The following is a 23,720-nucleotide window of genomic DNA, read 5'->3' on the forward strand; positions in this document are numbered from 1 at the left end:
ATCGAGTGTTGTATCTTACGATACTCGTACAGCTTTACCCATGGAAAAAGTAGACTTTACAAATTTATTGGTACTCGCGTTCTTGATTAGCCTTCTCTTTAGTTGTTAAAGACTATACAATTTGGTACAAGGACTTGAATTATGTCAAGCATGTTGGAAGTGAATGACTTTAAGACTTTAAGTATGGTAGTTGTGTGGGATTTATTGGATATTAAGAACTTGAAGCCTAAAGAACCTCTCCATGAAATTAAACAAAATCCAAAAACTGAATACAAAAATATCAAAATCTTATATCTCATGTGTAACATCTAACTGTTAAAAAAAGAAAACTATAACACACTTTGCCTGATCTACCACCTAACACACAGCGACGAGAGACAAACTTCCAGAAAAACCAAAGAGATTTAAAGAAGGAAAACATTAGGAACTTTGAATTAAGAAGAGTTAGTTGCTGATAGACCATGTCTTATACAATAGGCAATTGACCAGACCAGAGACTGCTAAGTTTTTTCAAAGATGAATTCAAAACAAAAAAACGGCTGCAAACACTAAGGACGAAGAACCTGTTACCTCTCAAATGGCGTTCACTATACATTTCTTCCTCCGGTGGTTGCCCGAAGCTTTCTTTTACGGTTCTCATGTCTCCTTCTCAGTCTCAACTCTGGAGGTTTTATTTGCACCCACGAGAGTGCCTTCCATCCCCAGCCTCAACTATAGAGTCCAGAGTGTTTAATTTTCAGGATCCATTTACAGCCATTTCAGGTGATGATTTTGAAGCTACTACAAGAGATTCTTCCCCATTTAGCTTCCCGTTGTCTGATGTTCCGTTTTCTGAACTAGAAACTCCATCATCCTTCTGATTTTCATCATCTGAACTGCTGCTATTATTCTCTTCACTACTTCTCGAATCCTCGGCTCCCTTAGCTACTATGGACCGGGCTGCAGATCCAGTGCTGCCTGAACTTTTCTTACCCGTAAGAACTGCATGGCTAAGCGTCGAACATAGCACAGCAAATACATTTTCCCTTTTTGAACTTTTACCCAGCCGCGGTTTCTTGGACGGCTCTTGTTCTCTTTCTACACAAGCGGATTTGCGTTTCAGCTTAAGAAGCTCGCCTTCCTCATCCTCAGAGACTTCTGGCTGTTTCCGTGGAGGAGGTTTATAGTCTTCATCATCTTCATCGTCCTCATAATCGACCAAGCCTCCCAACCTTGGACTGTAGCATTTATAGCAACAGCAGGCAATTAAACAATAGATGTTGCATACATATAAAGGTTTCATGAATCTCCTTTGTGGAACTATACCTTGACGAAGTAGGGCTTGCAGCCACTCCATTGGAAAGGTGAGGCTTAGGTTGTTCTTTCTCTGTATTAGAAGCAGGTTTTTCCTTCTGTGTATTAGAAGCAGAGGCTGAATCTTCTTCATCACTGTCAGTATTAAAATGTGTGACGAAAGGTGAAGAGGAATAAATAAATAGTCATTGTTTTAAAAATGAGGGGCAAACCTGTCTTCATTGAAATAATCTTCCTCTTCTTTATCCAATGCACGCTCGTCAACTCGTCTTCTTGGATCAACTGCATCAGCAGTGCTTTTTGGTCCGGCACTTTCTAAACACTGAGGACATATTGTTACAAAAAGATACAGACAAACAAATGTTTCCCAAGTATTACGTATATATAAAGACCAAGAAGCGGTACCTGTTCATACTTGACCTTGAAAGCCTGAATGGAGGTCAAGGACTGAAATGGGGCCAACTGATCCCAGAATGTATCGACTATGTATTTGAGCAACAGAGTTGCATTTCCCTACACACACACACACACACAAAAGTCAATGAAACTAAATACAATTAACATCCCCGACTTCTACTGGCAATGAAGTAAAAGGGGAGAAAGATAGAAAAAAAAACCTTGCGTATATGCTCAAGCAGATCCAAGACTGCAGAGTTCAGCAGATTGTACCGGTTTCCATTGGCAATGAAGACATCTATGATCGGTTTCAGCATGTTGTTTTTAACAACATAATTCTGGACATAATCATCCTGACATAGAAATACATTTCAGTAATTACAGAGCATTTCTAGAAACTTCCTGATGAGCTATTTTGTAGTCATGAGAGAGAATCAAAGGTCATTTGTCACAAGCTGATTAATCAATTACACAAAGCCTACTCCAGGATACCTACCACTTGCAAGAAAAGTGCAAGTAGGATAAGTTTATCTAACTATTTCAACAAAAGCATGATTAGCTATACCAATATGCTTCCTCAATTTTCAGCTACAGGAAGCATTCAGGAACTAATTTGGGTACCAATATATGTTGTCTCAGGTTCAAACAATCTACTCACATGGACAGATAGGAGAGTACGGACAAATCGTATAGCAGCAACCACTAGGTATTTTTCCTTTCTCCGTGTGAGATGCAAAACCTTTTCAGTCACATTATTTTGGAGAAAACTGCATCTGTAGACATGAAGAAATTGCACAGCAGATATAAAAATGAATGGCACCATGAGAAGGCATTATAGAATCACCAAAATAAGGATCATAATGAATTACTTTGTTCTGGATGCATCTTGCATGATACAAAAGCACAACAATTCACATATGTTCAATAGGACTTCAGGCTTTGTGAAAATCCGTCTGGATGCACCTTCAGATGTGTTGTCCGGCTTCTCAGGACACGAGGCAGAAATGACATCCACTAACTCAGGTAGATGCTTCTCGTAAAAAATATCCATGATATTCGCTCTCTGCTAAAAGAACGCAATAGAAATCAGGATTTCAATCTACCAGATTGACGGAGAAAAATGGATAAGGTAACACAACATAGCATGGCCTTAAACACTCTAGCAGATATATTTATGAACATCGAATACAAAGTATAAGTAACACCACCATTATAAAATAATACACTTTGAATATAGTGTTCTCTGCTTATTCACAGACATGCAAGAATAACCAGGTTAAGTGGAAAGTTAGTAAAAATCTTAAAACTGTTTCTTAGGAAACTCAACACTGAACGATTTCAAAAACAGTACACACCAAAAATAGCGGGAGAATACCACACCCTACCAATTATCAGAGATTGCGTATTGAAAGGAAATAAATATGCACCTGAGCTCCGCCAGACAATGCATTTGCATCCAGTAAGGTTCGGATAATTTCTAGAAATTGGCAATGCATCCTATCACCAAAGTCTTCCATCATTCCCTTGACCTATTACCCAAACAAGGGAGCCAATTATTATTCCAGTTTTATAAAGAAAGAAAACAGGTAAGATCCTTGCAACTGAAGAAACAATCTAAAGGCTACAAAAGATTACAGAAAATTACCAGGAGACCGAGGAGGGGGTTTCCTTCTGTCCGAACAACATAAGAACGTAAAAGGTTGGGGTCTTGATTCAAGAAAAGAATCAGGATATCTGTCCTGCATCCACAACAATTCTTAAAGGCATAAGAAAATAGAGAGTGACCACGAAGAGTTCTCATGTCTAGTAAAGATTGTATACCCAGTCAACACAAGTTTTTTGTCGGGAATCCGCAAGACTTCTTCTATGACTTGAAAAATTCCTTCAGTAATAAGGTCCCTGAAAAATCAATGAAAAGTAAGCCAATTGATAAACAGATCATTAAAGAATACTTTCTCAACAAAGCAAGAGCAGTAACAATAATTTAATAACTGCTACATATGTTCTGAAGTCATCACTGTTCAACACCGATTACATTGGTGAGTACATACCTAAAAAGTCGCAACTGCTGCACCACCTGAAGGCTCTTGCTTAAACTACAAAATTCATGCAAGAAATATACCTATTTAAAGAGAATAAAAACACGTTAGTCTGACTAACTCAACAGAACAGCCATATTTTACTAAAGGAGACCTATCGTTTCCATCTGTTGCCACATGTAGATCATCTCAGTATCGGGGGATAGAGAAAGGGGATCCCAATAAATCTCTTACTCCCAAAATATGTCAACTAAAATAAACTTTATGAATGTCCTTAACGAATACAAAACCAGTGAGGCTAAAAAGTAAAAATAAAATAACAAATGCCTCTTAAGGCCGGGAAATACCAAATTTTTCTTGGATTCCACAGACGTAGTAGGTGACCTAAACCTTGCAAATAACTCTTGAATAAAAGTGCTATCGTCCTTGAGCAATGAAACAACCTAAAGAAGAGACACTTTAGTCAAAGAAAGAATATGGAATACGCACTCTCCATAACATATTTGTTGGCATTTATATGGACAACTTACAATGGCATTGTTCGCATGGATTACTGAATTCAAATTTGCAACTATAGCATCATCTAGTACTCTAGCCAGAACAACATCCTGCAACAGGTGACAGAAGGTGAGAAACATACGACCACAGAAAAAGGGCGTAAAGGTTTAAAAAAAAAATATGGGATCCAACCTTCAAGTAACCAATTCTGTACGTTTGGTGTATCTTTGACAAGACTAACGGATCCTTAATTGGTATAGCCTGCAAATATAAAGGAGTATTATAAAGAATTCCAGAAAAATTCCAAATATCCTATTATTCTATATCGATCTCATTTCTAAAAGCCAAAGGGAGCTAATCCCAAAATATCCATAATGAGCAATTGAGCATGTTCTTTCTTACCAAAAAAAAAAAAGCAAGCGTCTTTAATATTTCTAGCAAGTATTTTCTGTTCTCGTCAAAGGAAAATGTCTCTAATATCCCGTAAGTACAGTCTACGATAACTTTCTCTAACTACATTTAATCAATAGCATAAAGGACGTTTGAGTTACCTCCCTAAAGACTACATGCTCCTTCAAGAAATTCCGGTGATGCTGGGAGTGAGGAACACCGGGGTCATCTGTATGGTGAAAACAATGCAGCGTCATTTATTGCTTCATAATGGGAGACAGCGAATATAAGAAAAGCATCAAACTGGCTATTATATAAGTTAATGATGGTAACCCTTAAGAACATGGCTATATAATCCAGCAAGATACTATCCACCTAATAATCAATAAACCTAAGCTTTTGGTGTCCATGTACGACGTAGGATATGAAACCACAAGTAGAGTCCTCAGCATTTTATGGGCAAGAAAGTCCTAATAGAAGTCGCAACAGAATCCAATAACGTCTAAAGGCTTATGCAATAGATATCAAACCGCTATATTCTGAAGGTAATGCCTGTCATTATCTTTAAAATGTATAAATCATCTAAATTCGACCAGAGATATCAAACTTACATTCAAGGCATCCGATAATCTCCATAATCAGTTCATCTCCAAATATTTTCTCCAAGATTTGAGAACTGTTCAGCAAAACTGCATATAAAAGATATAAGAAATGAGTCACAAGATAATTCTAAGATAAGTGGATGTAAGAAATAATAATAATCTGTTTAAAAATACTCACTGATTCCCTTGACAATGTTGAATATCATGTGAAGGCCATCAACATTTTCCAAGTCCTCACATATTTTAAATACACCCATCAGATTCCGGAAAAAATCATGCTGCGCCAAGGGATTAAAGGTAAGATTAAGGAGGTTTCCAGAATCTACTTCTTTCAGACATAACAAACTATAATAATAACAGTATATAAAGTTATGAGGTGACAAAGAAATCACAAACTTTGATTACATTAAAGATGAAAGTAAAAGAAAAAAGGGCTCAAAATTTATCAATAAAGATAGCATCACACTAAACTGGAAAGGACAATAATGCTCATAACTTACATCCTTCAAAATAAGTTCAGTTAGCCGCATCTGATCCGTAATGCCACTATCTGTAACAATCTGCAAGGAAGATGGAAAGATATTACGAAGTCTCTGAGAAAATAAAAACCAGGAAACAAATTCAGAGTACTAATGGACATTATCAGTAAACAAGGAAACTTCGACAGATAGATAGCACATTCTTGCACTTTGAAAGAATATATATAACAGTGAGAAAAATAATTCTAGTTCTGGGTGTCACAAATGGATAGAAGTAGATTTGTCAAATAATAAAGACAGTAAAAAGGCCAACGAGGAGGGGAAAAAGGCACCGAAAAACATATGCGAGAGAAATTTGACAATGATGCCTTCACAAATATTTTGCACTTTTCACCACACATGAGACAGGTAAAGAAGGGGTAAACAATCTAAAAGAAATAAAATATAACTAAAGCATAGGGGCAGTAGAATCTTACAACCTTCAGTATTAAGGGAAGAGTAGTAAGTTCTACAGCAGGAAGCTCCCTCAACTCACTATTCAGGCTGTGAAATGTTTCACCTGTTCAATAAAAGATGATTACATAATCAGTAAAATCCTCAAGTTACTTTCATCGTCAAATTGAAATTCAACATCGGATCAAACTAGGATACAGTTGAATAGATTAAGCATATTAGAGATGAGGGAAATGTTATGATTAGTAAGAAAGCTTTAATCACCATGCCTGTTGCTAATAAATCTTTACGATCAAATATTCTGATATCCAAATGCCCACAATAAACAAACCTAGCTAAAGCCGTTGCATTACTACAATTAAAAAAACTCACAGGCTCCAAACTCCATTTACGTAACACAACAGAGTATATAGAACAAGCATATGTTAATTATACTCGATAAATGAGGCTAATCACGATTAACAAGGATATTCTAAAGTAATAAAATCCTCCAAAATAAAATTCTTACTGTTCAAAGAGCTGAAATGCAAATTTCGTTGCATAGTGCAGATTTGATCCCTGAATGATACAAACACAAAATTTGCAGTCAAGAGTATTGTTATATGTAAAAAATGAGGATGAGAAGAAGAAGAAGAGCATAAGAGATACTTTCTTAACTCACCACACATAAGAGCAGCCCGCAGTCTCTTGAAAGCTTAAAGCCAGTTCTGTTGAGCGCTCTGGGTCTCTCCATGAGATTATTGTGTCTGTAAATTGAAACAGATACCACTTATCCAAGAATTGAGAAAATCCAAAAAGATATTACAGCAATTTAACCATGACACAAAAAGGCTACCTTCTTGCTTCCTGTAAATATCGTCAGGGTTGATGGGATGCACAAGTAACGTCTCGTTATCTTCTTCATCAATTACAAATAGACTAAGTTCTTCAGATCGCTGCATCATATAGCACTTCCATTTAGATACGAATTCCTATAAGTTAATTTACATAATAAGTGCTGCGGAATACCAGCAGCAGGTGGAATTCAGCAAGTCAATTAGAATCAGAACAGACCTCCACATAGTCGATGCTTACATGCCCAGTTCCACGATCGTCCCATTTACCATCTTCATTCAAATGATAGACCTTCACTCTCTGAACAACGAATACAAGAGTCAGAAGGCTGTTCCCAACTCACAGCAAACAAACCCTTCCTCTCAATTTTACAAAAGTTATCAAATAACGGCAGCTTTCTAATGTTTATTCTATGTATCAACCATCATGATCCGTTTTATCTCAATAATTAAGGTATACCACATGGTGGGATAGCTACTCCAAATTATCAGGTACGTTACACTGTTCTAGAGAGGATGAACCCCCAGAAACTAATGAAATACGCTACACTACATAACAGGGAGAATACATACCTCCAAAAAGTAATAAAAATAACCCTAGAAAGCTAATCAAATGAAAAATCTCATCTTCTGCGTGCTCTAAAAAATTAAGATACCTATTGAATTGGACAGTAATTTGCTGGGTAAAGATGAATTTCTTCAACAAACGTTACAGCTAATTAGGAAGTGCCTTTAACATAACGAGGGCAAGTTGAAATTCTACTAATTGATACAACCCCAGCTCGAATCAACGAACCAATTACAAATCTCATAGTCTGTGAGCTCTAAAAACCGAGATACTTATTGAATTGGATGGTAATTTGCTAATTTCTTCAATAAATACACTACCCCGACGCATGAGTGCTTTAATATAAAATACATAAGCTCTACAAACAATTATACCAATCAAGGCAAGCCCCAGCTCGAATCAAGTGAGACAAATAAAGTAAAACAAAGGGAGAGAGCTCGAGACACACCTGCATCGAATTGGCATTAGATTGAGACTTTTCGGGGGCGCCCATCACTGATTTAACCACCTCCAACACCAAATCGAGCCGAGAAAGTGCGAATAATGAACGACGGTAGTAAAGTTAGGGTTTTGGAGCAACGAGAGAAAAAGGATATGAATTAGACGCCGTCGATATAGGCGGGAGATTCAGTTCTCCAAGGAGACGAAATCAAACCCAACAAAGAAAAAAAACCCTAATTACCATACGAAGCATCAAAAAAACATTGACATTCTCTCTCTCTCTCTCTCTAGCTTTTTTATTTTTATTTTTTTTCTTCTGCGAAAGCTTTCCCCAACCTTCGAAACGCGAAAGAAGAGAGAAGAAAGAAAAGAGGCAAAAAAGAAGAAAAAAAGAAAAAAAAAAAAAAAAAATTAAAGCAGCAGAAAAAATAATATAATTCTTCATACGTTATGAAACCAAATTCCAAGTATGCCCTCAATAATCATCTTTATTCACTAAAAAGCCATACAGCGTTCTCCACGCGCTCCCTTACCGCGAGTTGGCTCGCTCTCTTTAAAAATGACAGCCTGTGACGTAGAAATAATGACGAGCTGAGATGTTTTGTCTGTGTAAAAACAAGTTAAATCCAATCAGAAAACGCCAGGTGCGGCTTTCATAGTTATGCCGCGTGAGATTAGTGAAGCACTGAAGGTGCATAGGCTTATGTGGTCAAAGAAATAACCACGTGGCTTTAGGTTGTTGGTAGATCTATCCGAAGTCCAAACTAAAAAAGGCGAGGGAGACGAAGGAATCGAAACCTCGACATCGTGTTGTAGCTGCTGCTTTGCCTTAAACTAAGGGTTCTTTCGTCATCATCATCGCTTTATTAATTTGTTTTCATAATAAAACCACACACAAATAAAAATTTATTTAATCTTACAATTTCCCCAAATTGACCAATTTGAGAAACTATGGTTTGGCGTCTACACATATTTTCCAATCAATGTACCAAATTAAGAATTTAATCTTTGACGTATTGGCAACAGGGAGTTGACAAACAAAGACTTTTTAACAAGGGTTATTTTCATAAGACTAGAGAGAAAATAGAACCAGTACACCATTTTTCACGAAATCATAACCTAAAAATGTAACAGCAGGCATTGCTGAATAAAACTATTCCAAGTCACAAGGCTAGACAAACCTAAGTCCAGTTCAATTTTCAGATTCTACGTCTTACATGAACATAAACGAACAAGTGAAAATAATTGTATCAAAATCAAGTAACTCGCAAGATAAGAGAATCTGAAATGAACAATCACTGATATTACATTGGTTCCTTTGTCTTAAGAAGAAAAAAGTCATAAATTTCATAAGATGAAGAACCTCAAAATGTCAATCAGAAGACGATCAAAAGATCTATTCTTCAACACTAGCATTCTCGCCGCTCTTGACGTTGTGCTTCCTTGCATACCTCTGGTTCCTCAGGAACTTAGGGTCCATCTATAACATTTTACAAAAAAAAAAAAAGAAGACGAAGCAAATCAAACCCAGAAACTAAAATCAGAATCTGGATCAATAATTAGACTGAAAATGCAATCGGAGACTTACTCCTCTGGTTGGGGTGTGACGGTGCCTCCTTGGCTTCTTGATTCCGTTCTTATGCGCCTTGGCAGACTGATTGTGCGCCGTGTGATTCTTCGACTTGGCCATCTCTGTCACAAGCCCACGATACTAATCAGTAACGAACGAAACAAACCAAAAAAAAACAGAAGTAGTCAACTTATCTCCAGAGATCGGCCAGACATAAGAAGCTAACCTGAGCAAGGGGTGAGAGATCGAGAGGAGAGACAGAGTTGCTTTCCGCGAAAAGGGATGGGTTTTAAAATCACCAAAGTGCCCTAATAGATAATATATGGGCCTTAAAATATGGCCTGTTTTAAATTGTCTACACCCCAAAATAGTAGTACAGGCCTACAGGGACCGCTAAATGACCAAAGATAACGTACTAACGCTGTGTAGCAAATGTTGCGAATTTAAGGTTGATTTCACTTCAACGAGTACATATTATCTTAGGAGATTTCAACTCACATAACATCAGTGGTCATTTTCAAACACACAATTATTGTTTCCAACTCTTTTAGGACTAGAAGATGTATGCTGAAAAAACAAGATTTGATAGATATTTCCTTGAGATATATATGATTCTCTAACGTGTTACGGCCATATGGGATACTTTACGCAGGAAGTATCAAATATCTAATAGCCATGTGGCTTGACCTTGATATAAGATCTATCGACTATCACAGATATAGAGAGACAAGTAATAGAAAACCTCTACACGAGCTTATATAGGCGTTTTGAAACTAGATTTAAGATTTTAGCCAAAATGTTGACGTTTATGCCAAGACTCGATGCATGAGGATATAAATTGATACACAAATTTTCAAAGACTACCAAATTAGGACAAATTCTCGCCATTTAACTGGACAGTAAAGGTCGATCAAGACACATAAACGGATATACCTAATAAAAAAAGTACAAATGGTCATCACTCTAATGGCAAAACTAACACAAACAAGGGTTGACATATTCGAAAGGGCAAAATGATCTGGGTGGTACACAAACCAAACTGCATAAATTTGTAACACTACCGGGAAAATGAAACCATATGGTGTTTATAACCACTCACTATCTACTAACAGTAGCAAAAAATGTAGATCGTAGATCAAATTCGGCATCCGGACTCCAGATTTCACAAACATACTAAGAAGAACATACGAACAAACGTAACAACTAACGAATTGGGCATAAATCGCAGATGAATAGAAAACACTGATGAAATCAAAATTAAGGCCAGGATATGAGAGAGAGTACACAAACTTAACCAACATAGAGTAAACATATTCAAAAGGGGAAAGTGAATTGGTTCCTTTGTCTAAGAAAAAGTCTCAAAATTCATAAAAACTTAGAAATGCCTCACAGATAATATAAAAAAACAAAGAAGCTTATTCCTCAGCGCTAGCATTCTCGCCGCCCTTAACGTTGTGCTTCCTTGCGTACCTCTGGTTCCTCAGGAACTTAGGGTCCATCTAAAACACATTTCAGACAAAAGAGAGGGTTCAAATCAAACTCTGAAACTAAAACTGAAATCTGATATCGTTTTAAGTTAAAAGTAGTAATAAGAGACTTACTCCTCTGGTTGGGGTGTGACGGTGTCTCCTTGGCTTCTTGATTCCATTCTTATGGGCTTTCGCCGACTGGTTATGCGCCGTGTGATTCTTCGACTTGGCCATTTCTGAGACAAGGCCACCGCACAACTATTCAATTCAATCACGAAACGAAACAACTGATAGAAAAAGAGCACAGATCGGAAGGATATATAAGAAATAAGCAAACCTGAGTGAGGCGAGAGAGAGAGAGAGAGATCTGCTCGGCTAGGGTTTGCTTTCAGCGATACAAATACGGCTCTGCAACAAAACCCTAATTTGGTTGGATTTATAGTCAAACGTGAATGACCAAGGTGCCCTCATAAATCATATATGGGCCTATAAATCTGTCTCGTTATTAATCATAAAAGCCCATATAACTAACCCAAAGTCATGGACTGTATATAGAAACGTGAACTGGTGTATATAAAAAAGCTTGTTTTTACCGTCGAAATTGTTGTAAACTGGGAAAAATACATTTAATCCATTAAGCCAATTACATAACCAATATCCAGTATTTCTTAAATTTATTTGGCTGTTTACTCCTTTTCCCCATTAAATGTAACAAATCTATACATTACATCTATTTGATCTCTATTGCTTTTCAGCCGTTTTTTTGTCATAAAATCTTAGGATTAATTATGTAAATAACCTTATTATTATTACAGAAAATACAGATAGATAATATGCATAAATAAAGAGTGGCAAAATCGTAAATAAATGAATGTTCTTTTCCTTTATAGCATTTATAAATTGGGAACAAATAAATGGTCCCTCTTTCTCTCTCTCTCTCTCTCTCGCTGCCTCTTTTTTCTTAACTCTTTCTTCACTTTTTCACTCCCAAATCAATTTTTTAGGGTTTTTATTTTTGTTTTAATTTGCTCTCCTCCGCATATACACAAAACCACTGTGAGCGTGTGTCTGTATTCATCGATCGAGTTAAGTTCTATCCCGTTATCAGATTTTTTCCTAGTCGACCTACCTTTAAGAGTCATCAATCATGTCGCTGAGACCCAACGCTAGGACGGAGGTTCGCCGGAACCGGTACAAAGTTGCGGTGGATGCTGAGGAAGGAAGACGGAGGAGGGAAGACAACATGGTTGAGATCCGTAAAAGCAAGCGTGAGGAGAGTTTGATGAAGAAGAGACGTGAAGGTATGCAAGCTCTTCAGGATTTCCCTCTAGCTTCCTCCGCTCCTCATGCCGCCTCTAAGAAGGTACAAAATTCTGGGTTTTTTTTTTTTTTTTGGATTCGTTCGATTGTTCCTGGAGTCCAACTTTTTTTTTAGGGTTTTAGGGTTTCTTGGATTCTGTCTACTTGTTTTATTGTTTAGGGTTGATGATTGGCTTGTAAAATTCCATTGTAGTTGGAGAGTTTACCGGATATGGTTGCTGGGATTTGGTCCGATGATCCTGCCTTGCAGCTTGAGTCCACTACTCAGTTCAGGAAGCTTCTCTCTATTGGTACTTATTTTGTATTCTTAATTCTCTCTTTGTTATGCGTTTTGTTATTACGTATTCTTTTAACTGTTGTATCTCTCTGTCTGTGTTGTGTTTTTGCATAGAGAGGAGTCCTCCAATTGAGGAAGTGATAGGTGCTGGTGTTGTTCCTCGGTTTGTTGAGTTTCTTAAGAAAGAGGAGCACCCGGCGATTCAGGTGAAGAAGAACAGTCTTGCCTCTTTTACTTGATTCAATCTTCGTTGGAATCTTCTCTATTCTGAATTTTGTTTTTCTTTGATCGTTTTTAGTTTGAGGCAGCTTGGGCTCTGACAAACATTGCATCTGGAACCTCGGATCACACAAAGGTTGTAATTGATCACGATGCTGTTCCAATCTTTGTCCAGCTTCTTGCTTCCCCTAGCGATGATGTCCGTGAGCAGGTATGGAACTTCGAATCTTTTATCATTTAGTATGGGTCTTCTGATGATTACTGAATCATGGGAAATTATGCAATTTGTAAGATATTGATCTCGTGATTGCGTGCTAACTTGCAGGCTGTATGGGCGTTGGGTAACGTTGCTGGTGATTCACCACAGTGCCGTGATCTTGTTCTTAGTTACGGGGCACTAGTACCGCTGCTCGGTCAGCTTAATGAGCATGCCAAATTGTCCATGCTTCGAAATGCTACCTGGACCTTGTCAAACTTCTGTCGTGGCAAGCCTCAGCCTCACTTTGACCAGGTCTTCTAACTTTTTCCCGTCCAGGCTTGTTTCTTGAATGTTTCTGTTTAGTATTCTTTTAACATATGAAGCATGATTAACAGGTGAAACCCGCTCTTCCAGCCCTTGAACGACTAATTCATTCGAACGATGAAGAAGTCTTGACAGATGCCTGTTGGGCTCTCTCATACCTCTCTGATGGGACCAATGACAAAATCCAGACTGTTATCGAGGCCGGTGTTGTTCCAAGACTTGTTGAACATCTCCTGTCAGTAAACTTCTTTAACTCTCTTTATTTTCTGCCCCCACCATACATGTGTTGATAATTAACTTGACACCGTGCTCTTGATATTTCAGCCATCCTTCTCCATCTGTGTTAATTCCTGCACTTCGCACCGTCGGGAATATAGTCACTGGAGATGATCAACAAACGCAGGTATGATATCAAAATCCTGTCTACTGAAGTTCTCACAGTACTTCTCTGCATCGTATATGATAGTATACCTTTTGCTTTTGGTGAAGTTAGCTTTGGTTATAAGCACATCAATTAATTATGAGAATCCTTTGGCCTTTAGGAATTACCGAATTGGTTCAAAATACGACTAGAACTTTTATAATTGATATGATAGCAGAAACAATTTCTAGTGATATATACCATGCATACATTTAATCAAAGACTGGTATATACGATGAAGTGTTGGCCAATTGCGTGCTACCCGCTTGTTGTTCTCTCATAGCCAACCTTTCATCAAGACAGTGGGAGGGTTGAATGCTTATTACTTGACCCTCCCTCTGTGCCACTCTGTCCATATTAGTAGATATGCAATGCCGTTTTTGTTATATGTTGCTTGTGTCATATTTTTTGTTGCAATTAATTTTTGGTTGAAATTTGTTTTTCCGTAATCTATCTAAGCCGACTTTTATACATCTGAAAAATATCTTACGTCGTTTTACTTGAGAAATCCAATGAACTTGTTCTCCAGTGGGTGATCAATAGCGGTGCTCTACCTTGTCTTGCCAACCTTCTAACTCAAAACTATAAGAAAAGCATCAAGAAGGAAGCTTGCTGGACGATTTCAAACATCACAGCAGGCAACAAAGACCAGATCCAGGTGCACAGTTGCTACTGTTTCATCATGTGTGTTCTACAGTTGTCCATCCAGAACCTTTTTAACATTACTAGTTGTGTTTAAATCTTGTTGTTTTTCCAATGGTTGCAGACAGTAGTTGACGCTAATCTGATTACCCCTTTGGTCAATCTACTTCAAAATGCTGAATTTGACATTAAGAAAGAAGCTGCATGGGCAATTTCAAATGCAACTTCAGGTGGATCTCATGATCAAATCAAGTATGTCACTGTATTCTTTACCTCTTCTTAACTTCTAGTTACTTCGCAGTTAAAAATTACTATGGGTCTATATACTAATTTTCTGTTCCCGTTGGTTATTACAGATACCTGGTGCAGCAAGGATGCATAAAACCATTATGTGATCTCCTGGTATGCCCAGATCCAAGAATCATAACTGTCTGCCTTGAAGGATTGGAAAACATTTTGAAGGTTGGAGAGGCAGAGAAGAACTTAGGTAACACAGGGGACATGAACTATTACGCTCAGCTGATTGATGATGCAGAAGGGTTAGAAAAGATCGAGAACCTTCAGAGCCATGACAACCAGGAGATCTACGAGAAGGCTGTTAAAATTCTGGAGGCATATTGGCTTGAAGACGAAGATGAGGAGACACCACAACCTCCAGGTGTTGATGGTTCTCAGGCTGGGTTCCAGTTTGGAGGCAACCAAGCTCCGGTTCCATCCGGGGGATTTAACTTCAGCTGAAGGTAAGAAGTAAAAACCCTTCAACTTTCTAACATGAAAACCTACAAAATCTGATGTTAAGATATGAAACACACAAACCCACAGGAATGGAACTGGAAGCTTGCAGCTTGAGAATGATGAAAAGTCAGAGTCAGTCAGAGTCTAGTTTCATTGCCGGGGTTATAACCCTTGTCTGGTCTGGGAGGGCTATTCCGGGTGGTCGGTTTAAAAGTAAAGGGTCTCAGAAAGTGTATGGTTTCATTGTCCAGTCCCCAGAGCTATATTTTTTTTTTTTTTGAAAAGACCGGTATACACACACCGGTCGTGAGTCTACTTTTGTGTTGTTTTTAAATTTTGGAGGGTTATACATTTTACACTGGAGTCTTTGATTTTTTGTTTTGTGTTCACAACAATTTGTATGTCGGTAAAATATGTAACCACAAACCTTTTGGTCTAAAATTTGTGGAAAACAAATAGCGCTTTTGGTGTCTTTGATTTACAGGAATTTATCTTCGAGCTAAGAGACTCGAATCTTGCAGTGAATAAGTTGATCGTTTTTTTTGCAGAATATTTAAAATATAGAATTAAGTCTTGAAAACTGCATTGAGTAAAATAAAATTGACTTTACCTGAGCCGTAAATAAAAAGTGTACAAAGACAAGAACTAGTTCACTATCGTCCAAGTACAAAAAAAGTAAAACACTGTTGTTCAATTGCCTTATCGTCTAAAACCCCTCAAAAGGCGAAAACTGAAATCATTATTGCAGTTATCGAAAATGGCTCTTGTTCAGTCCAGAACTCTTCCACACATCAACATCCCGTTGTCGCCGGTTCTATCCTCCATTCATGCTCCGTCGTCTCTCTTTCTCCGGAGGGAAATCCCACCGGTAGCCTCGTCGTTCTCCTCCTCTACCGCCGGAAACTTTCCCATCTCTCCGTTGACGCGCCCGCGGAAGCTTCTCTGTCCTCCTCCTCGCGGAAAGTTTGTTAGAGAAGATTATCTTGTGGTACGGCCAATTTCTCTCTCGCTCACATATTGTCTTTGTTAGATTTCGTAATTTTTTCATGTTTGTTTTCGTTTTACGATTTCTCTTTTCGTCTCTCTGGGAAATTGAATTGGTGGGACGCAAAATTTCATCTTGCCCAGAAGCTGAGCATTCATGTAATTAATATAAGAATGATATATGGTAGCTTTTATCAAATGCTTCAGGATTAAGATTCCTTAATTTGAATCTTATGGATAACTCTTGAGACCATCAAGTGGGAGCTTTACTGATCGTTGGATGTTTTTTTTTTCCTTTGCCTATGGTTTGGCAGAAGAAATTCTCAGCTCAAGAACTTCAAGAACTGGTGAAAGGAGACAGGAAGGTGCCCTTGATTGTAGATTTTTATGCGACATGGTGTGGACCTTGTATCTTGATGGCCCAGGAACTAGAAATGGTACCATATGGATTCTCATAACTCATCTTTTTATACATTCTCCATTTCATTTGCTTCATCTGTAGACTCTAGAATGAATGCTTATATATTTACAAACAATGGTTCTTGTTACTGGTTTTTCGTTATATTTTACCTAGATCTTGAAATGTGATGGTTTATGATAAGGTCTTATTACTAAGTCTAGTGTAGAACTATCGTAACTAGCCTAGGAGTTGGGCAGTGAATTGTAGCTTTGCTAGCTCAGCAACAAACCTTACCGTTTGGCAATGTTTAGACAGGAGCTATCAAAATGTATTAAAAGGCCTTCTGGATTTGTTTATGGTCTTGGTTTGGCAATGGACGAGAGTTGAAAGACCCTTCTCATTAATCAAGTCTCTTCTATGGTTTAGTTCTTTGATGAATTATGTACAGTATATGAGTTTACCGGTTCCAATCTTAATTACTGTTTCACCCATCCTACATTTTCAAAAGACTTGTTTTGAATTGTGAGCATCTATCTACTTCTTGATTAGCTTTATCTACCCGCTTTTACTCTGCAAATCTCATTGCACTCGTGTGAAAATAGTTATGCTCTTTGTTAAACAGCTGGCAGTAGAGTACGAGAGAAATGCAATAATTGTGAAGGTTGATACAGATGATGAGTACGAGTTTGCACGCGACATGCAGGTAAACAAACTGTAACTTGCAGGTTCTGATCTCCTTGCAGCAGTAACAATGTAACTCATGACAATAACCAAAAAAAATATTTGTGATGCAGGTTCGGGGCTTACCAACATTATTGTTCATCAGTCCTGACCCAAGCAAAGATGCAATAAGGACAGAAGGACTAATTCCATTACAGATGATGCGCGATATCATTGACAACGAGATGTGAAAGTCTTTCTCAGAAACACTTGTCTTGGGGCGTTTAGGATTTGAATAGAATTCGGTGTAATTTAGGATTTGGTACTGAATTATGTTTTGCATTTGAGAGAAAAATGTCATCTGAGGTTTTCATAGATGAAGGATGTAATCTTTTAAAGACATTATTTTTACATGTATGCAATGTTAGTTATGAGCTGTTGATCTGATCAGATCGAAGTTTTGCCGCACATCTATCTAGTATCTAAATCACGGGTGACGTCATTAAAGACTTTTCCCATTTCTTAATTACAAACGCAATTATAATACTATTGATTAAACACCATTATTATTATTAAAAAAAAAAAGCACCACGCCACTTCGAAATGGCGCCCAAATTATGCGAAAGTTTTTCTCAATCAGGATTTGGGGAATATTTGGCGGGTGGCACTAAAATGATCTTAAGAGGAAGAATTAGGGGTAATTTCGTCATTAGGCATTAAAATTAAAACTAGGATTTAGCTTAGCCGGGCCAAAATTTCCATTTTATAATTGGTTTAGTTATGTGCGGCTGTTGGTTCGTTCGTTTCTTTGAACCCAAAAAAAAAACAAAATATAAATTAATAATCTCTGTTTATCCTCTGACACTCACTCACTCTCTCTCTCTCTCTGTTTCGACTTTCAAGATTCAAAAATTTTTCGGTATCCCCTGATCCACTCGTCTCTTTGATCTTCTTTCTCAACTCTTTATCTCTTTCTTCTCTATACTCTGATCTCTCTGTTTGTAATTCATATCTTCTCGAATTGACAACCAGTTCACGATCCAGATATCGGAGACGAAGTTTTTTTGGTAATGCTAGATCCAACCGTTAAAGTGAGTGATCTGATTCCTTCTTCTTGCTTTTTGATCTCTCTTCTCTCTATTACTGATCCGATTAAACGGTTTACTTTATGTGTTTGTTTAGGTGTTCGAATCAGAATATGGGAACAACATCAGTAGATTCGATCGAAGAACACAGCAGTAGCAGCAGTAGCAACAGTAATGGAGGAGGTATTAGCAGCAACGAGAAGAAGAGCTGTGCCATTTGTGGTACTAACAAAACCCCTCTTTGGCGAAGCGGTCCCGCCGGTCCCAAGGTTTTATTCTCTCTCTCTTCCCGATCTTGAAACTTAAACGATTCCGATCCGATCCGGACCGATCTGATCTGATCTATTTCAATTGAATTTGTGTAGTCGCTTTGTAACGCATGCGGGATCAGAAACACGAAGAAAAGAAGAACAGTGATCTCAAACAGATCAGAAGATAAGATGAAGATGAAGATGAAGAAGAAGAATCCAAAGTTGGGTGATTCGTTGAAACAGAGATTGATGGAATTGGGGAGAGAAGTGATGATGCAGAGATCAACAACGGCTGGGAATAAACTCGGCGAAGATGAGCAAGCCGCCGTGTTACTCATGGCTCTCTCTTATGCTTCTTCCGTTTACGCTTAAACCGAATTATTTTCTTAGATCTCACCTTTATCAATAATGGTTAATTTTTGTAGGATATGTTGTTAATTGTGTAATTTTTGTTCGTGTTTTGCGTTGTTGAATTAACTTCAAAATTTTCAAATTTTGTATCACTGGTTGGTTTGTATGTGTGTGTGATCAATCTCTGGAGAAGAATGAAAGGTCAAAGATAAGATAATTTTCTTACTTGAACAATCCTTATTTTATTGGAAGCATTTGTCTTTATTAGGACAAGAATGGAGGAGACTGCCTATCTGTCAAGCACATAGTTTTGTGTCTTTTTTATATAAAAAAAATTAAGCTAAATTTGTGATGTTCGAATTTGCCGCTTCTTTTCAAGTGAAAAGAACCAAACTTTCCCATGTACTTTCCCTCCCTAATTCCATTTTTGTTGTTTTTAATAAAGGAAAACCTTACTTAGAAGAATGATCATGTAAATTCAAAAAAAAAAAAAAACAAATCTTCGTTGGGCACCAAAGACCCATACAAGACTCTAGAGTTTAAATTTGCTGGGTGGTGTTTGTTGTTTCCAATCATTTCGAAAGTAAAAGGGATATGGATATCTAAAGATTGCTTTGTATGTGAGGGAGTTTAAGACGTTTTCTGGGCTGGATGTGAACCCTACAAAGTCATAAATATTTTTCTGAGTTTACACTGAAGCAGAGGCGACAGAGCTGAGTGCCTTTGCGGGCATAACCCAGGGTGCTTTTCCCACAAGATATTTGGGTCTCCCTCTCCTTCCTTCTCGCATCTCGCTAGCGACCTTACAACCTTTTCTGGAGAAGATAACTAGTAAGCTACACTCTTGGACTGCAAAATCCCTCTTCTTTGCCGGAAAAATTAAGTTGATCTCTTCGGTCATTTACGGATTGGTCAACTTTTGGAGCTGTGTTTTCACGTTGCCAAAGCATTTTTATGCAAAGGTTGACTCTCTGTGCGCGGCTTTTCTGTGGAAGAACAGAGTAGCTTCAGCTACAGGAGCTCGTGTTGCGTGGAAGGCAGTGTGTAAACCTAAAGAGGAAGGTGGCCTTGGCATCCGTTTGTTGGAAGAGTTTGAGATTGTTTTCAGACTCAAGCAGGTTTGGAACTTCTTTGTCAATTCTGGGTCTCTCTGGGTTGCGTGGCTCAAGGCAAATGTGTTTAATCGGAAAAGCTATTGGGTCATTGTGGCTTCGAGCCGCTTCTCAAAGGCAATAAATAGTCTCCTTCACCTGAAGCCTACTGTTATTGACTTCTTGAAATGCGAGGTTGGCAATGGCTGCACTGCTTCGTTTTGGTACGATACCTGGACTGAGTTTGGCCAACTAATAAGGTTCATTGGATCTGCTGGACTTAGATCTCTACGGGTTAGAGCGGATGCACGAATTGCGGAGGCTGTACGAAATGGAAATTGGATGTTGCCACCGGCTAGATCAGATAATGTGCAGTCTCTTTTGGTTGCTTTAATGTCCATCCCTGCTCCTCTGGCTACAGATGGACCAGATACTTATCTTTGGAGGAACGCAGCTGGAGTCTTTCTCTCCTCCTTCTCTTCCAAAGAAACATGGAACCAAATTCGTGCAAGCTCCCCTCTCATTCCATGGGCGAGTGTTGTCTGGTTTAAGGAATATGTGCCACGGTTTTCTCTTGTAACCTGGATGGCTTTTCTCGCTCGTTTACCCACTCGGGATCGTCTGCGTAGATGGGGTATGGCAGTCCCTCCTGACTGTGTCCTATGCTCTGGTGGCATCGAGACACATGAACATTTATTTTTTCAGTGTCCCTTCTCTGCTGTAATTTGGCGATTCTTTGCTGGAAAGATCCTACCACACCCTCCTGAAGACCTCCATGCGGTTGCTGACTGGATTTTGCTCCCCCAACAGCCCCATCTTGCGTCCTCAGCTACTCTTCTCAAGCTACTGCCTTAGTCAACGGTCTACTTGGTTTGGAAAGAGCGAAACTCAAGGATATTCTCCGGTAGCTCCTCAACGCTCGCCGCCCTCCGAACCTCTATAGATCGCTCCATGAGAGACCGTCTCCTTTCTTTTCTGGCACGAAGACGATCTTCCTCTTCTCTTCTCTTAATTTATTTCTCTTATATATCTCATCTGTTGTCTGTAGGTATCCGGTAATATCGGGTATTATGGTCTGTCTTGTTCCTGTTGGAATTGGGAATTTGTTTTTGAAACTCTTGTACTTTGGTTGATAAATGAAGTTTAACAAAAAAAAAAAAAGATTGCTTTGTAAGTTATTATAATAGTAACAAAAAGATCTCTTAAAGCGCCGGGGACCAACAACAACAAAGAGCTTGAACTCAATGTGAATGTTATGAGGTGATCTCTACATTTGCAATAAATGTAGCATACAGTACACGGTATGTTGGCCTATAGGCCGCTATAGTAACCTTAGTTGGATGTGAAGCAGACGATTTCGAATCATATATTACATTTTTCATATGTGTCACGTGACTGGTCAAAGGGTTTTGAGTCATTCATCCCATCCTTTGGTATTCGCATTTTTTGTTCATTTATAATATTTACAAATAGATTTTCACCCAAAAAAAAGTAAATTTACAATGGATATATGAATTTGGGCTGACCACATGTGGCCCAACGTTTTTGTTCAATTGTTACAATAGCTTCCTCATCTCCTACCTTAATCGACTAATCTTGAGTTGAATTGGTTCCGACAACTTTACCTAGATTTTCCTATCTAAAAAGTAAAAAGTCCTGGAACCAACTTACTTACATAAATTGAAAATAACTTTTATTTTGTCAACTCATAAGGGCATAGAACAACTTTAGTCCCTACTTTATTCATTTGTTTTTCCAAAACAGTACCATAATATATAAATAAAGTAAATTAAAAAAATGCGTACCAAAAAACAAAAAAATTCTACCAGTAATTTGATAAACATCATTTTTTCCCCCATCAGAGGATCCATAATCCACAGGGCAAGGAAAAAGCGTAGAAGGACGGGGATAAGCGTACAGATCAAAAAAAAAAAAAGCTACAAAGTTACTATAAAGCAAAGCCCAAAACTTAAAAGGTCAGCCTAGCCCAATAGATACAATTGACCGGTTCGGTATAGCGATTTAATCTCAGTTAACTCTCTGGTTAGGCTTTTGAATTTGTTCCTTAACGAGTAAAATGGGACACTCGTGAAGATTTAAAAAAAAAATAAAACACACGCAAAAGAGACTCAGATAGTATATACTGACAGACGTGGATTGGATTGATTGATAATCCAGTAGTCAACTAAAATTCAGTATTCCAATAATGCAATAAAGAAGAAGAACCAGGTCAGACGTCAGAACATTGTACCGGATTATACCGAATTTGTGTTAGATCGTCTTGGTGGGGAGCGAGGGACCACAACAACCCATTTAGGCATTTACTACTCGCACGTGCTAGCCAGCTAATATTTCCACATTTCCTTTAAGAAAGTTTTAAAAAGGTAGGCAATCTAAATATTGAAAAAGAAAAAGATGAACAAAAAAAAAGGAGAAGATACGATCACATGGCCAATGAGTAACTCATGGCCAAAACTTGAGCTGTTGGTGGTTACTACTGACTTGATCTTTGTCCTCAGCAAATAATTCCTCTTATCGTTATATTAGTAAGTTTTCATATTTGTTTCACCAAAAAAAAAAGAAGTAAGTTTTCATATTTAATTTACTTCATTAAGAGGAAAGGATAAAAATTGTCTTTGAGCAAAACTGGCCGTCCAATTTATGAAGCGTGTCAAGCTAATGGCAATCACATCAGATGTCACCCAAACAAAAAAAACTAACAGTACTAATTGACTAATTTGCCAATGCAAAATTACGTCGACGTAATTAACAAAAATATGAATTATAATTCGTTTATTAACAATATAATCGAACCGACAAAATAGTGTAAGTGAACTACTTACCTTGTACTTTTTTTTTTTTTTTGTCAAAACTTACCTTGTACTTCATGACACAGTTACTGAAGCTCAAGTTATGCCACAATTAATTACTTAACTATACTAATATATAATATATAATTTGAAGATAGTTAAGAAAGAGTAAATTATAAAATGTTCTTAATTGATTAAAATATATATATTAAATACACATTGTCAACAAAAATGTAAAAAAGATAAGTTAAAAAAAAAGTAAAAGATAATTCATTTCTTGGTACATTAATTCAGGTAAATCCAGATGAATCCGTCACACAAAACAGAGCAAGACAACGAAGAGAGCAAAGAGAAGAGAACCCTGTAAACGATCTGATCCAGAATCTAAATACCCCTGCTGACCCTGAGGAGGTGTGTGATAGTAAAACGGGAAGTAAGGAACGATCGGATTCGGCGGTGGCGGCGTTCCGTAATTTCCGTAGTAAGGAGGCGAATAATAGTAACCTTGTCCACCGTCGCCGCCGTAAGGAGGCGGGTACTTAGCACCACCTGAGCTGGAAGGAGGAGGAGGAGAGTAATAATAAGAACCACCGCCACCGGAGGTTGAAGACGGAGGAGGAGGAGGATAAGAAGAAGATGGGACAGGATTGCATGGATTGTCGCAAGAGGAACACATTGTGCAAGAAACAGTTTGGTCTTTTGAAGTCACAGAGAGAGGCAGTGACACTAACAGTACAAGAAGAGCTGACAGAGTAGAGAATCTGTTTGCTTCCATTGTCAGAAGTTTTTGTAGTCTGACAAATATGAGCTATGGAAGATCAAGTGATAAGGGAGAGAGAAGATGAAAGGGAACGAGAGAAAGAGAGAGAGAGAGAGAGAGAGAGAGAGAGAGGGAAGAAGAAACACACATTCAGAGGCTC

General features: G+C 38.0%; 7 protein-coding genes across 9 annotated transcripts; 3 read left to right on the forward strand and 4 right to left on the reverse strand.

Moving 5' to 3' along the window:
* Positions 1–219: 219 nt before the first annotated feature.
* On the reverse strand, positions 220–8,471 carry LOC104726416 (uncharacterized). 2 transcript variants are annotated; one of them, XM_010445314.3, is made up of 24 exons: positions 8,000–8,471; positions 7,204–7,284; positions 6,986–7,085; positions 6,812–6,896; positions 6,659–6,708; positions 6,177–6,256; positions 5,719–5,778; positions 5,397–5,496; positions 5,228–5,305; positions 4,778–4,845; positions 4,419–4,487; positions 4,259–4,336; positions 4,076–4,171; positions 3,741–3,811; positions 3,511–3,588; positions 3,335–3,428; positions 3,117–3,218; positions 2,559–2,755; positions 2,348–2,462; positions 1,911–2,042; positions 1,699–1,806; positions 1,506–1,615; positions 1,306–1,428; positions 220–1,217 (listed from the first exon to the last, which is right to left on the reverse strand). In XM_010445314.3, the coding sequence occupies exons 1-24, from the start codon at positions 8,042–8,044 to the stop codon at positions 737–739; spliced, it is 2,601 nt and encodes an 866-aa protein (XP_010443616.2). In that variant the 5' UTR covers positions 8,045–8,471; the 3' UTR covers positions 220–736. The 2 variants fall into 2 exon arrangements, with proteins under 2 accessions (XP_010443616.2, XP_010443678.2); XM_010445376.3 differs by having other exon boundaries at positions 2,559–2,752; positions 8,000–8,450.
* A 763-nt stretch (positions 8,472–9,234) lies between these two features.
* On the reverse strand, positions 9,235–9,926 carry LOC104726568 (large ribosomal subunit protein eL29y). Its single transcript, XM_010445489.3, has 3 exons — positions 9,789–9,926; positions 9,581–9,684; positions 9,235–9,472 (listed from the first exon to the last, which is right to left on the reverse strand). The coding sequence occupies exons 2-3, from the start codon at positions 9,680–9,682 to the stop codon at positions 9,389–9,391; spliced, it is 186 nt and encodes a 61-aa protein (XP_010443791.1). The 5' UTR covers positions 9,683–9,684; positions 9,789–9,926; the 3' UTR covers positions 9,235–9,388.
* Positions 9,927–10,833: 907 nt separating this feature from the next.
* LOC104726654 (large ribosomal subunit protein eL29z) lies at positions 10,834–11,498 on the reverse strand. Of its 2 annotated transcripts, none has more exons than XM_010445607.3 (3): positions 11,369–11,498; positions 11,164–11,267; positions 10,834–11,061 (listed from the first exon to the last, which is right to left on the reverse strand). In XM_010445607.3, exons 2-3 carry the CDS (start codon positions 11,263–11,265, stop codon positions 10,978–10,980), a joined length of 186 nt encoding a protein of 61 aa, XP_010443909.1. In that variant the 5' UTR covers positions 11,266–11,267; positions 11,369–11,498; the 3' UTR covers positions 10,834–10,977. The 2 variants fall into 2 exon arrangements, with proteins under 2 accessions (XP_010443909.1, XP_010443980.1); XM_010445678.3 differs by having other exon boundaries at positions 11,164–11,289; positions 11,369–11,465.
* Positions 11,499–11,890: 392 nt separating this feature from the next.
* LOC104726806 (importin subunit alpha-1) lies at positions 11,891–15,624 on the forward strand. Its single transcript, XM_010445787.2, has 11 exons — positions 11,891–12,394; positions 12,545–12,641; positions 12,743–12,834; positions 12,927–13,058; positions 13,173–13,358; positions 13,442–13,605; positions 13,695–13,773; positions 14,321–14,449; positions 14,558–14,685; positions 14,790–15,173; positions 15,256–15,624. Exons 1-10 carry the CDS (start codon positions 12,179–12,181, stop codon positions 15,169–15,171), a joined length of 1,605 nt encoding a protein of 534 aa, XP_010444089.1. The 5' UTR covers positions 11,891–12,178; the 3' UTR covers positions 15,172–15,173; positions 15,256–15,624.
* A 201-nt stretch (positions 15,625–15,825) lies between these two features.
* LOC104726902 (thioredoxin-like protein CITRX, chloroplastic) lies at positions 15,826–17,680 on the forward strand. The gene is made up of 4 exons (XM_010445888.3): positions 15,826–16,156; positions 16,467–16,589; positions 17,175–17,255; positions 17,347–17,680. The coding sequence occupies exons 1-4, from the start codon at positions 15,926–15,928 to the stop codon at positions 17,461–17,463; spliced, it is 552 nt and encodes a 183-aa protein (XP_010444190.2). The 5' UTR covers positions 15,826–15,925; the 3' UTR covers positions 17,464–17,680.
* A 297-nt stretch (positions 17,681–17,977) lies between these two features.
* Positions 17,978–19,124, forward strand: LOC104726977 (GATA transcription factor 15). Its single transcript, XM_010446064.3, has 4 exons — positions 17,978–18,131; positions 18,245–18,303; positions 18,395–18,566; positions 18,663–19,124. Exons 3-4 carry the CDS (start codon positions 18,411–18,413, stop codon positions 18,918–18,920), a joined length of 414 nt encoding a protein of 137 aa, XP_010444366.1. The 5' UTR covers positions 17,978–18,131; positions 18,245–18,303; positions 18,395–18,410; the 3' UTR covers positions 18,921–19,124.
* Positions 19,125–22,973: 3,849 nt separating this feature from the next.
* On the reverse strand, positions 22,974–23,720 carry LOC104727120 (uncharacterized). Its single transcript, XM_010446173.3, has one exon. It carries the CDS (start codon positions 23,573–23,575, stop codon positions 23,114–23,116), a length of 462 nt encoding a protein of 153 aa, XP_010444475.1. The 5' UTR covers positions 23,576–23,720; the 3' UTR covers positions 22,974–23,113.

Source organism: Camelina sativa, chromosome 1 (genome assembly GCF_030686135.1).
Source record: "Camelina sativa cultivar CO46 ecotype springtype chromosome 1, ASM3068613v1".
Classification (NCBI taxonomy): Eukaryota; Viridiplantae; Streptophyta; class Magnoliopsida; order Brassicales; family Brassicaceae; genus Camelina; species Camelina sativa.

Excerpts from the sequence above, each read along its gene's own strand:
- LOC104727120 (XM_010446173.3), bottom strand. The coding sequence starts at position 23,575 with ATGGAAGCAAACAGATTCTCTACTCTGTCAGCTCTTCTTGTACTGTTA.
- LOC104726416 (XM_010445314.3), bottom strand. The coding sequence starts at position 8,044 with ATGGGCGCCCCCGAAAAGTCTCAATCTAATGCCAATTCGATGCAG. Across the intron at positions 5,779-6,176 it reads CTCTTCCCTTAATACTGAAG|ATTGTTACAGATAGTGGCAT; the intron begins GTTGTAAGATTC and ends TCTTCCTTGCAG. Across the intron at positions 1,429-1,505 it reads GATTATTTCAATGAAGACAG|TGATGAAGAAGATTCAGCCT; the intron begins GTTTGCCCCTCA and ends TAATACTGACAG.
- LOC104726654 (XM_010445607.3), bottom strand. The coding sequence starts at position 11,265 with ATGGCCAAGTCGAAGAATCACACGGCGCATAACCAGTCGGCGAAAGCC. Across the intron at positions 11,062-11,163 it reads GTCACACCCCAACCAGAGGA|ATGGACCCTAAGTTCCTGAG; the intron begins GTAAGTCTCTTA and ends AATGTGTTTTAG.
- LOC104726902 (XM_010445888.3), top strand. The coding sequence starts at position 15,926 with ATGGCTCTTGTTCAGTCCAGAACTCTTCCACACATCAACATCCCGTTG. Across the intron at positions 16,590-17,174 it reads TGGCCCAGGAACTAGAAATG|CTGGCAGTAGAGTACGAGAG; the intron begins GTACCATATGGA and ends TTTGTTAAACAG. Across the intron at positions 17,256-17,346 it reads AGTTTGCACGCGACATGCAG|GTTCGGGGCTTACCAACATT; the intron begins GTAAACAAACTG and ends TTTGTGATGCAG.
- LOC104726568 (XM_010445489.3), bottom strand. The coding sequence starts at position 9,682 with ATGGCCAAGTCGAAGAATCACACGGCGCACAATCAGTCTGCCAAGGCG. Across the intron at positions 9,473-9,580 it reads GTCACACCCCAACCAGAGGA|ATGGACCCTAAGTTCCTGAG; the intron begins GTAAGTCTCCGA and ends AAAATGTTATAG.
- LOC104726977 (XM_010446064.3), top strand. The coding sequence starts at position 18,411 with ATGGGAACAACATCAGTAGATTCGATCGAAGAACACAGCAGTAGCAGC. Across the intron at positions 18,567-18,662 it reads GCGGTCCCGCCGGTCCCAAG|TCGCTTTGTAACGCATGCGG; the intron begins GTTTTATTCTCT and ends GAATTTGTGTAG.
- LOC104726806 (XM_010445787.2), top strand. The coding sequence starts at position 12,179 with ATGTCGCTGAGACCCAACGCTAGGACGGAGGTTCGCCGGAACCGGTAC. Across the intron at positions 12,642-12,742 it reads CAGGAAGCTTCTCTCTATTG|AGAGGAGTCCTCCAATTGAG; the intron begins GTACTTATTTTG and ends GTTTTTGCATAG. Across the intron at positions 12,835-12,926 it reads AGGAGCACCCGGCGATTCAG|TTTGAGGCAGCTTGGGCTCT; the intron begins GTGAAGAAGAAC and ends GATCGTTTTTAG.